This window comes from Dermacentor andersoni, chromosome 6 (assembly GCF_023375885.2).
Source record: "Dermacentor andersoni chromosome 6, qqDerAnde1_hic_scaffold, whole genome shotgun sequence".
Classification (NCBI taxonomy): Eukaryota; Metazoa; Arthropoda; class Arachnida; order Ixodida; family Ixodidae; genus Dermacentor; species Dermacentor andersoni.
In genome coordinates this window covers 20,723,106-20,735,120 of record NC_092819.1, presented here as the reverse complement: position 1 = coordinate 20,735,120, position 12,015 = coordinate 20,723,106, and the positions used below count along the sequence as shown (strand labels likewise).

At 45.0% G+C, this 12,015-nt stretch overlaps 1 protein-coding gene across 2 annotated transcripts in view; it reads left to right on the top strand.

The window, feature by feature from the left end:
- LOC126521339 (uncharacterized) overlaps positions 1-5,549 on the top strand; it is a 51,130-nt gene extending 45,581 nt beyond the window's left edge. For both annotated transcript variants that reach the window (XM_055065922.2, XM_055065923.2), the window contains 7 exons: positions 478-575; positions 1,555-1,660; positions 2,511-2,672; positions 3,207-3,320; positions 4,634-4,766; positions 5,287-5,331; positions 5,434-5,549. In XM_055065922.2, coding sequence (XP_054921897.1) covers positions 478-575; positions 1,555-1,660; positions 2,511-2,672; positions 3,207-3,320; positions 4,634-4,766; positions 5,287-5,331; positions 5,434-5,444 — 669 coding nt within the window. In that variant the 3' untranslated portion in view covers positions 5,445-5,549. The remainder of the gene's footprint in view (positions 1-477; positions 576-1,554; positions 1,661-2,510; positions 2,673-3,206; positions 3,321-4,633; positions 4,767-5,286; positions 5,332-5,433) is intronic.
- The last annotated feature ends 6,466 nt before the right edge of the window (positions 5,550-12,015 follow it).

Below are 12,015 nucleotides of genomic sequence, written 5' to 3'. Positions count from 1 at the left end.
AACTGGTAGCGACGCAGTATACGCCTTTGCACAAGTGGCAATGGCTTCGTTGTACTTTCACGCGTACTAAGGTAGCTTCTTCCTTTACCTTTCAGCAAAGTAGACTGCTTTATTTTCAGAGGATCAAAAACGCAGTGTCGATAGTTTCGCATAGTTCACGTAAGTTCGCATACTACAAACTCTCCGTACAAAATTATTTTGCTGAAGTAGCATTTTCTCAGTTCATACATCGCATCACTGACATTCACACTGACGATAAACAGCTATGAGACAAAAGAAATGTGTCCTTGAACAGCTGCTGTATCCGCTTCGTAATCGCTGCCATTTTCTCTGGTGCGAGTTCTACTTAGGTCGCGTACGAATTTGTAGTAGCCGCTGATAGGGGTAGTCGTAATTGTAGTAGTTGCATTAGTAGCTAATCCGATATATGGCAGTTGCTGCTGCTGTACGCACGTTTCTTCTGGTCTTGCTGCGCAGGATTTGCGTTCAGCACTCAACCAGGCCGGCAATCCGGCACCTGAAGTCATCTTGGCCGCGTCCTCCGACAGCGAACTCTTCCACAAGGAACTTATCGAGTGAGCTGGCGCTCCAAAGCAACTCCCAGCTTTACTTTGCCACGGCTGCAGGCGAATTAGTGATTAAGAAAAGTTTTAGTGGCAGCTGCTGTGTACAGACTCTCCTGAAAAGAACGGAAGTGCAGCAAGAGCATCTAGGCACGGTCAAGACTAAAATGTTGCAAAGGGCTTAAAATAAGCAGTGCCACAAGGAGAAACTCGCTGCCTTCGCTTGTTGTAACGTTTTCGGTAACTCCGGTAATTGCGTAGCCCTTGTCAGATTTGCTACATTGAAAATAACCTTTTTACTTTGTGGTGTAACATGCAGCAAGTCTAAGTACTGGGCGAGTTGGTGCATGGTAAACTAAGGTGAAAGTGTGTGTCCAACATCATTCTGCGTACTCCTTCTTTGAAGTGTATGCATTTCTTTCCCTGTTTTTCATCTTAGGTGCAACTTCTGCAGCAGCAGAAGTTGGTCACTAAACGTGAATTATTTATAGAGATCTGTAGATACGTGGCGAGAAGAAATTTGCGGTTAAGGCCGCGGCTACTTGCGAAGCGTATTGGCCTCCCAAGTGCACCTTGCAAGTGATTTTGTCAGCGGCTGCGCCATGAGAAAATTTTCCTGGAATATCTCGTAAACAGCTATATGGGATGAAGTCCGAAAAGCTAAAATGGATACGTCGGCTATCTCAAGATAGCTTGAGGAACAGATTGAAAAATATTGATGAATCATTTTTAAAGCAGTAACCTTTGTACGGAGGTTATTATTTTCATTAAACACGGTTTCTTTGGATAAGTTCCTTTAAACAAAGGTACTCGTATTAAGGAATCTAATTCCCTCGGTATCACAAGGCTCCCGTGTGGCCTCTTCACATCTGACGTTCCCACGTGACACCTGCCATGTGTAAAACTAAAGCACAGTTTCAGCCTTTCAGCATTACTGGTAACCATGGTAACCATGGTAACCGTGGCTGTTGCTACGGTTTTCGCTTTTCAGGCTGTCTGACGTGTTCGTTCTCGTGGACCATCACATCCCTCGGGAGGCCGGCTCTCCCTCCTGTAAGGTGTCCTTCCCCTCAGTTTCACCGAGGACGTCGTCGCTGGTGAGCGGTGTTATAGGCACTTCTCACTGTCTGAATACATATATTTCAGTTGGTTCTTCAACATGATCCTCAACAGTTTAACAAACTCATGGTTGGGGTGACATCCCCAAAACGTGAGCTTTTCGTCATTGCTTAGCCCCGAGATTTCCTAAATATTGAAATACATTTGTTGATGCGAAGATTACGGCTTCGTTATCAGTAATAAGTTATGCCATTGGCTTAGAACCGGAGGTGCGCAGTCATTCAAAAAACTCTAAATTACAGTATCGGGAAAGAATATATTCTAATTTAGGAAACTGGGGGGCTGCTCTACACTACACAATTTAAGCAAAGCGTCCATCCGTGCGCCTACAGTTTGCCCCGCTTTTCTCGGTTTTGTTGCTCTAGATGAATGAGTCATCAATGTAATCTAGGTCATTATGTACAGTGTTTTTGTGACGCTACTATGTGTATCCAAATACTTGCAAATAGCCGAGCCGCGACCGCCAGAAGTGGCACGTGTTTTCGACAAAACGGTTCAGGAAGGAGTTCAGAAGTGATCGCACTTGGACCAGGATTATTTCTAAGTTACTTTAGGTAAAGTAGCGTGCAGAGTGGTACAGTAGAAGTGAAAGCACACTGTATAATATCCAAGAGCCTATTTTATTCTTACTATCGAGTGTAGGTTAAGCAAAAACATTTAGTAATATATTGAAGGAACTCGTACTTGGCGAATAGTCGTTGGTATACACCTGGGTAGACGCTGTCATAGAGAATTGGCTATGGGCCGCTACATTTTTGCTACAGGGCACGGGCTATCTTCATTATTCCAAGACTTACAGACGTGGCCTTTGTGTGTCCCTTCTCGCAGACGTCGCCCATGCTGATCGCCAAGGATCTGATGCATAGAGGCACGAAGAACAAGACGTACTGTATTAGCATCAACCTAGCCGTACTCAAGTTCGCTACCAGCGCCGATAACCTCGCCGACAGCAGCCACTGTGACTCAGAGGACGAGGTCGCCTATTCCGAGGTAAGCCGGTGGCTCTTCGTGCACGCACGTCAAGCCGCACTTAAATGGTACTCATAGATTCCATAATGTGACGTTCCGTAAAGCTCTGGTAGCCGTCGATAGTGTCTCATCATTGTGTATACCAGTACAGCTATTTTTTTTTCATGAATCGACTGAAAAATATTTAAGGAAAACATAATTGTTGTACGTGTGCTGACACTCGCACCACAAATTACTTTTTTTAATGTGAGTTTCAACGTCCCGAAGCTGCGCTGTAGACATTGAGGGACGTCGTGTGGTGGGCCTGATCAATTCTCACGTGCATCCAAAATACGGTACACTAGGGCATTTTGCATTGTGTTCCCATTGGAAATGCGTCGTCGCGGCCGGGAATCGACCTCGGACTGTGCACCAGAACGAGTTCACTGAGCTGCCGCGGCGAGTGCCATTTTCGACGCGTAGTTTTCCACGCACACGGTAATCGCGAGACGAGTGAAAAAATTTTCTCTCGATCACTTGAGTTCTTTTCATTTCTCTTGCTGCTTCTTTGTGCAGGTGTGCCAGAGGAATAACGCGATTCCCGTGTACGATATGAACTGGATGACTGCGTCCCTCAGGGACAGCAAGAAGATCTACACCTTCGAGAAGGCCGAGATGTTGCTCTCAAAGGTAAGATGCACGCATTGGATTCTACATTGCTTTTTATCAGATTTCTTAAGAAGACACGATAAAAAATGCTCTGTAAACAGACTGCGTACATGCTTGTCATCCCTAGCACTCGACAGATTGTTCTTGTTATCGTCATCCTCGGTGAAAACGACGACCTTGACACATCATCTAAGCGGCGACATTTCTGGCGTTTACCCTGTCATTCATCATGAGAGTAGTCCCACAAATAATGGCATTCATCAAGTATTCAACGTATTTCCAATAGGTTCCAATAGCCAGAGCAGCCATTTCTTTGGCGCGTCGTCCGACTAATCGAGTTGTTTCGACGCGCGTGTTTCCTGCTTTACTGTTAGTGATCCTTTGAATTGGATGGGAGGAGGAGGAGGGGGCAGAGGGAGGTGGGGGAGGGGGGAGGCTTCGTCGCAGAGACACAGTGAAAGCAGGAGTCAAAACAATATGCATAGAAATTCCGCACTAAGTTTCGACATACTCAATCACAGCACCTAACATGTGCCGAAGCTCTAAGGATTTTTTTTTTGTTACCCATTAACAAAGACCTTCCAACGTTGGAAGATCTGCATTCGGTATTTGTGCGTTTTCGAAAATTGGTCAGTGCAGAAAAGTTTTAAGTGGAAAGTTTTGGCACCAACAAACCTACACATTTACCTTACTTTACCTTTCACGTGGAAGATTGTGCGATCTGGTTAATTACGTTGGATGAATTTGAATATTGAGACGAAGATGCCCAACAAACAACACAGGATGCACGAAGCAATCCGCGTGTTTCTTCCTCTTATTATGGCTAACTGTAGTGAATGAATTTTAGGCTTCCAACTAGGTACATAAAAGAGGGAAATGCAGAAGTGCAAACCCACATTTCGGTTATGTGAACTTGTCTTCTTCACTACAAAATATGCTTACCAAGGAGAGAACAGACTACAATTACGAAAGTGAGCGAGTCGTCCCAGGTGGTCGGCGTCCCTAGTCCAGGATGTCGTGGCCCTGAGCCTTGTTCAACAGATGATGCTGGTCTTCACGGCTCGAGCTTTTGATCTCCGAGGAGGTGAAGCCTCGTGAGAGTCGCAAAATGTAGACATCGAGCTCCACCTTTTTTCTGTTCCAATTGTTCAGGCGGACGTTACTCAATGAAGCACATGTTCCTTGAAAAGCACACAGCATCAATGTTTCTGATTGCCACTGACCGAAGTAATTGTTTCGAAGTCATCTCTATTGTGAATTTCCTAGCTGCAACAGTAATGAGGATAAATGACGCCCGCACTCACCTTGCTATGCTATCTTGCGTTGTTGTGCAGGTCCTCTTTCTGAAGGCATGGTTCCCAAGTCTCTGTGTGGCAGCCTTCCACGCCGAGCTAGACGCTGTCGACAGGGAGGCGTGCCCGCAGTCCGAACAGTATGCAAGACTGCTCAGCGTTCGCAGGGGACTCGGTGAGTCCATCTCGCAGCTCCATCTACGTCACAAATTCCTAGACATATCGTGTCTGGAACATATACATAGGCGTTCTCATTTTCGTTTTCTGTGGGTGTTAATGAAAGCGCAGCAGTGTCTGACAACAACCACCATGTTGAAATTTGACGCATTTTACATTATCAGAAATCACTGCTTTTATTGACCAATGAAGACACTCGCAATTGTGAAACTAAGATTACATGTAGAAGTCCGATGACGTCACCGGGACGTTTTGTTTTTTCTGTTACGGTTCCGTCAGCTGATAAGGAAACATGTCGTTCGACTGCGTCAGCACCTAAGCGCGGCGATGTGGTCGGGGCGGGAAGTTGTAATCTAAGCAGCGATTGATGCAACATGGGTTCGTTATCGGATATCGTGCTAGTTTCGCTTCCGATTGGCATGTTTTACTCATTGTTTTTTACCGTTTCTTAGTGGCTGTGCAATTCGCGTGAAAAGCTAGCCACCCATAATAAAAATAGACCTCTCGCCTTCTTTCAGACTCATCCGTCCATGGAGAAAGTCAGTGGAGGAGAAACGCCGCAGGTCAGTTGCAAAACCAGAGATGCGTCAGGAAAAAAATGTCACACTTTCGGCAAACACATGTTTTCGCACTCACATATTCACATGTCCTTCCTACTTTTTCAGACGGTGCCTGACAAACATCCTGGCATGGAGTCTGTTTCTCGGTTCTGCAGAGGAATCGGCGCTTGCCCTTTTTATGTTACACTAATTTAATATTACACTTGGCCCCCGGTGTCGTAGTTCCGTGCTGTCATTTTTGTTTTCTTCAACACGTATCGCAAAGCGCCTGTCCAGAGCTGAAAGATGTTTAAAATTATGATTACAGGCAGCGCAAGCTTGGCATGGGCACAAGAGAAAACACGAGCTCTCCTGTGTTTTCTCCTGTGTCCATGCCAAGTTCGCACTGCCTGTAACCATGGAATCAACCAACTAGCCTGATGACATTGCTTGTTAGTCTAATCCATCATAAAGTGGGTTGATAAAGTGCAATACCGATTCGACACGAGTTTTGATCGTACGTGACCGAATGAGGATAGGAGTTTGTGTGCTACACGGCCATTTTTCATTCGACTTCGGTACTACTCGACTCAGTCACGCATTATAACTCGCGATTGATATTTCCAGGAATATCTTAGAAGTTGCCGTGACCGAACTAAGATTGTTTCCTCAGAACCTCAGATCTTTACAGCAAAACATGTTTTGCGTTCGTAGTCAACAAGTCACATTGCATTTTTATGTTGCCAAAATAAACTTGTGGGTTGCCTTTGGAATCACAGAAATCTTTATAAACAGCTTCTTGCTTCGGACGCATGTATCAACGCGTTGTGAGCGAGTGTGAACCATGTCAACAGGCGACCTTGCATTCAGCCTAGCTTTAAAGGCTACATCGCTAGAGTTCTTTTAAGGGAATTGGTTGATGTTAAGACGGCGACAGAGTTTTCTGTACATGATGGCAGAATAAAAACTTTTCCAGTGCATTGAGTGATCTAGCCGACCACCGGAAAGAGACTATTTCGCTGCCTTTTTTAAGCTTAGGCTGCGCTGACCATGGCGAAAGCACTGTTGAGTCGCAACCTCCGCGAATACGCATCTAAACTTTCCACAGAGCTGACAAGCTTGATTTTTCTTAGCCGTAGCTGACTTCTTTTACTTCAACATGCACTCACACCTAACCTACTAACCTACATGAACATGCATGCTTGTGGCTACGTGCCGAAACCTTTAGCGCGTTCGTGTGATTAAATGCCTGGCTGTTGCAGGAAGCCACCACATCGCCGCTCCAATTCACGCTACGAAGAACGAAGTGAAGCCGAGACTAAAAAACTTGAGATTCGAAATTAATACTGAGAAAGCGAATGGATCGCCGCCTTTTAGCGGCTTTCTTCATTTATCCTTTGAATTCGACGAAGACGCGCAAAGGGGACTTCGTGGCAGTGACACACTGACACGTCGTTGCTAGACTTTGTCACATCTCATGCAAAGGAGCGCAGATAGACGCGCTCGTACAGTGGAACCCGGCAAGTGGTTTGACTCGAACGCGTTGTTTGGGAATGCCCCACCACCTTCACTGAACCCTCTGAGCGGCTACAGAACTGGGGCCGGTACGATGCAACTCGTATTCGACAAATCATTACGATCGGGTGACAGTCCTGCGCAATTACTCGTGTTTCGTCCCTGGCCCGGACAGCGCCACGTCAGAAGCGCTCTGTACGGAGCAGCAGATCAAAATGGAATACAATTCGGCAAATATTCAAATTGTTTCAATACACTGGCACGAAGGCCAACGCTAAGGTTAGGAATACGAGAAAGTGTTCATTCTCTACTGGTTTATCTACAGTTCCGGCAATGGTCACCTTGCCTAATTTAGAGCGGACAAATCAGAACATGTATACGTTTAACATCAAGTTGTATGCGCTTCCTCTACAGAAAAAGTGCAGCGATACGCGCTCCTCCTAATAGCGGCTTTGGATGATCGTTGTCGGTTCGTGCAAGACAAATTTGTTACGTTCGAGTCTGTCTTGTTTCGTCTCTAATTATCGCATGCATTTTTGTTCTACGCCAGGCACGTGTGTGTCGTGTACTCACTGCGTAAGTGGCTCTCCTTTTTCTTTTTTTGCACTTTACTTTCAGGCAGTCAAGGCGGTAGTTGAAGACACGTAGTCAAAATTTCTGGAAATATGTTGAATCGTTCTGTTCATTTGCCTTGGTGCTCTTTGGCCACACTGGACCTTTGCGTCAATGACATCCAATAATCGTCATTTTATTGCCAATGAAATAAAACAGCACAAATGGTCATTTCATTTTTGTTAGTGTCTGTCATTTTGTTGTTACTTCAAAACGAACGTTCATTGATTTGTAATTTTCATATATTTCCCGAGTCGCGCGGCGGTGCTGCGGTGCTGCTGTGTGCTTGAGAACGCCGGAGAGAGATAGCTTTGGTTGGTTGTCTTTTGCAAAGGCTCGGTGCACCTTGAAGACGTCTGTGGCAGATGCGACCAGTGTACTGTCTGTCACCATGGCTTAGTCTGTATCGGAACAACTAAGATTGCGTGTAAAAAATTAAAACATAAGCACTAATGGTATTGTGTACAGTCATACTGGGGAAAACGTGAAGGTCTGCCGCTGATGGTGCACCGGTTTCAATTGTGCGTCCTCGTTTTATTCGTTGTTACATTATACGTAAATAACAATCAGTGTAAGAAGCATAACAGGAAAAACGAGACTTGTTACGACTTCCAACAAAACTTTGGTCACAAAACTTTGGTCGGTCACGACGATGTTTTAGGTTAACTAGGACAAGTCTAACGTCCCGTGTGCCGGGTTTTCATGAGGATTCTATCTATAGGTATAGTTTTGTATTGCCTATAGCAATGAAATATGAGTAACAATAAACGAGGCAATGACAAGCCAAGAAACTCACACCAGCGCCAATTCGAAAACACTCAATTTATGAATAATGTATCCCGCAGAGCATAGAGTTTCTCGCACTCTGTGCCGCAGAGTATATACGTATAGGCAGGGGCAGTGTATTAAATCCATTCTTTTCGGAGATATCGCTTTTAGCTACACCAACGGGCAGCTTGCCCAAGGCCGGCTCTCCCCCTCGCATCACGGGGTCATAACATTTAATTTAGTTCTGTCCCAACGTGGGAGCGGCCCGCTACTTGCTAGTGCACGTTCTGATGTACCTCAATAAAGTTTCTTCATCCATCCATCCATCCATCCATCCATCGATTTCTGCTAAAGCAGGTTCTTTTTTCTTTCTTTTTTATTCTCACAGAAAAATGCTCCCTTGAAGGCGCTTTACAAATTCCCGTGTGTAACCTAAATTGCCGGCAGCGCCTGGTGAAGGGACCCCTGAGAAGAAAAAAAAATTCTTCATAAGTGCCGCTTCGTCGTTAATTTGACTTTGATTCAACCATCTCTGTTATCTTTCCTTTGGGAGCCCCTACTCTCTGGTACTGGCACGAGGATGCTCGCGCTGCTGTCTGAGCATTTATTCATTCAATAAGACTATTCTGTTTTGATTGCTTTTGATGTTCGCTCCGCACTTCTTCGCTAGCATTTAGGACGAGGATACAGCACTTTTTTGTTTTACCTTTGCTTTTATATATTTATATTTTTATTTTTTATTTATTTTTTGCCCAACAGAGCGGCTCATACTCACTACGGAGGATTGTACAAGAAGCAGGCGGTTTTACAAGTGTTTTTACTAAGATTTCAACCAAAATAAAATTATAATATTAGTGCACGGGTGAGAGAAAGAAAAGTAGAAGTCAGGAGAATGCTTTAACAAATTCTGATATAAAATAGTTCAAAATCAAATCAAAATCAAATAATCAATTTTGGAAGCTTAATAAGGTTATTGTTTTGTGTGTCTAATGAAGCAGTGAATCGCATTAAAGGTGTCCCGGTTGTTAAATCCCAGTGATACCTCCTCCTGGGAGAGAATGGCTGGCGAGAATAGAGAACCCAAGTTGGCGAACTGAAACTTCTGAAAGCTTTGTCTCTCCTAAAGATCTGTGGCAGGGTAGATAAGAGGGTGCTCAATAAAGTCAGGAACATTGCAAAAATAATACCGAGTGGGCAAAGCCACACCAGACCTGTGTGAATAAACGTTTAGCTGTGGAATACGGCAGCGCAGCTTTGTCAAAGAAACTATAAATTGTCTTGAGGGGCAGCAATTATTATTCCATGGGAAACACAAGCGATAGAAGTTAAGAGTCAATGTAATGGTGGATTCTCTGGAATTTGACATATGGAGAAATTTCTGTACTTAGCCGCGGTTACATAAGCCCAAGTCGGAGGAACAGAGATAACAGGGCCATCGAGGGATGGATGCTCACGTGAGGGAATCTGCCATTTCATTCAAGGACAATTCTAGGTGACCCGGTACCCAAAGCAAGTGAACTTGTACGAACGTTTGGCGGAACCACTGAACAAAAATGCTTGTAGAATCTCTCTTTTTTATAGCTTCTATTTCTTTATTTCTGTGTTTTTTTTCCTTTCCTTTTTAGTAGATCTCGTTCGCACCATCCGCTAATACGTCCCCCCAAAAATTGTGTGCAGCGCATTCCGCTAGGTGCTGGACCGGACAGCTTCCTAGCTCCTTTGCACTTCGCAGTGATGTCCGCTCCGCCTCCTAGACCCTCCTTGCCCATTACAACCCATTGCCCCTTTAAATATGTGCGTGCACGTGTGTATTTTTAGTACTTTTAAGATAATATCCCACCATTGAATTTCTTTGCGTTGTTTTTTCGCACGTTACCAAGCAATTTAACCATTCTTGTAGAGCTTTGTTTTCATCAATACTAGAGTTATAATACATCTGGGCCTCACAAGACGAGATGGCACAACACTCGCAAGAATAACAATTGCGACCTGTCAATGACGACAAGTACAGAGTGGTACTGCAGCCAAAGTACCCGTACATGACGTTCACACCGTACATTAAAGAACAGTTTGTGGTCCGTAATATCGAGAGTTTGCCCCACAGAGGCAGCATGCCCTCCAGGGGCTTGCTTCTCCGTGGTGCAGACGTCGAGATCTAATAAACAACGGGACACGTCGAACAGCAAGCCCGTCCACTCGAGCCTCCTGGATTTTATAAGTATCAACCATCTGTACCAATTTGTCCAACTCCTAGGGCTCGAGACCACGTGTAAATTTAATTTCTTTTATTTTCACTTTCTTCTGTTGTTCGGTTATATTTTAATGAACCCATTTAATCACTCACTCAATTCCTGTTATCACTTTCGGTCATCCACTCGATTCTCGGACAGTCCCACATAGCGGGCATGAGTCATGGCTTTCAAGACCAACAACTACTCACCGACAATAACTCTACTGACGCCCACGAGGTTCGTTTACTACATGTGGTATGCACATGTCAAGGAGTAAAAAATGCCATCGTTGCCATGCATAGTGGTTATAAAGTTATAAAATAAAAATTTCCCGTTGTTTTTTACAACCCATAAGAAAATACTTTTAAACCCCTAGAGTGGTTAGGTTCAATTTTTTCAGTTTTCTTACATTAGCCAAACGACTGATTGACAAGTCTCACCAACCCTAAAACAAAGAAAAGAAAAATTCACCGACGATTACGACACTCCCTAATGCGAAATTTGAGCGCTACCCTATGTGTGTTTTCATTTCGCGATATATTGGCTGGCGCAGATAATATGCCTCCTGCGGCATATTGCAAACGGCATGAAGTGTGGTACCACTGTCTCGCTAATTGGGAGGTCGCGACAGGCAGCGCGTGGGCGCGATTCACAGCAACCGCTGCAAGCAGACCTCCGCTCATGCAGCGCTTCGTTTCCGTACATGGTATCGATGGAGTCATCGATGAACAGACGACGCGTGCTACGGTGGCGCCATCTCGTAGCCATCGTCGCCGCAAAGCCCGTCTGGAGCGGCACTACGCTTTTCTTCTCACACTTCCGCCATACACCCCTCCTCCGCTTTCCTCCTCGCGCTCTCTTCATATCGCCGTCTTTAATCCGCGCTCCGCATTCGCTCTTTCATCCTTCGCTTTGCTCGTTCGCTCGATTGCGAGGGACGGCGAAGGACGACGTCGACGTTCACCGCAAGAACGGGTTCCTAAGAGCTGCGCTTTAAAAAAAGGACAAAATATTGTTGTCAGTACGTAAAAATGTATAAAAGTACATTCAGAACTTCGTAGCATGCCAGATAAGTTTCAGGTTACTATTATTAATATGAAACAGCTTGCGTACCATGCACATAAATTAATAATATAACCATAACTGACACCAGATCGCTTAAAATATAGGCTTAATAGTATGACACTGGTTACATATTTCTACTTAACCATCCGAAGCGACATCAATAAATGGCTATAAGTACAATCAGACGGCGAGATGTGCTGCTAGAGGCTATGAAACAATTAAATGGTGTTCGTTAAAATGTGTCAGTTACAAGGTGTCTCCGCGTTTAAGTGCAGCATCATTATCAACAACAACGGAAGCAGAGGAAGGAAGAGGAGGTGCGCCCTATCGCGAGACAGAAGAAGACGCCTCGACCGGCTCGGACGGTGAGCTAGCTCGTGCTCGCGAAGCTACTCGCAGGCGAGCACAGCCCGCGGCTCCCCTCTTTCTTTCAGAGCACGACTCCAGGGACGCCATGGACGCGCCCCCGGAACAGCCCAAAGGTGAGCCCAGTACAATAATTCACACGCCGTCCATA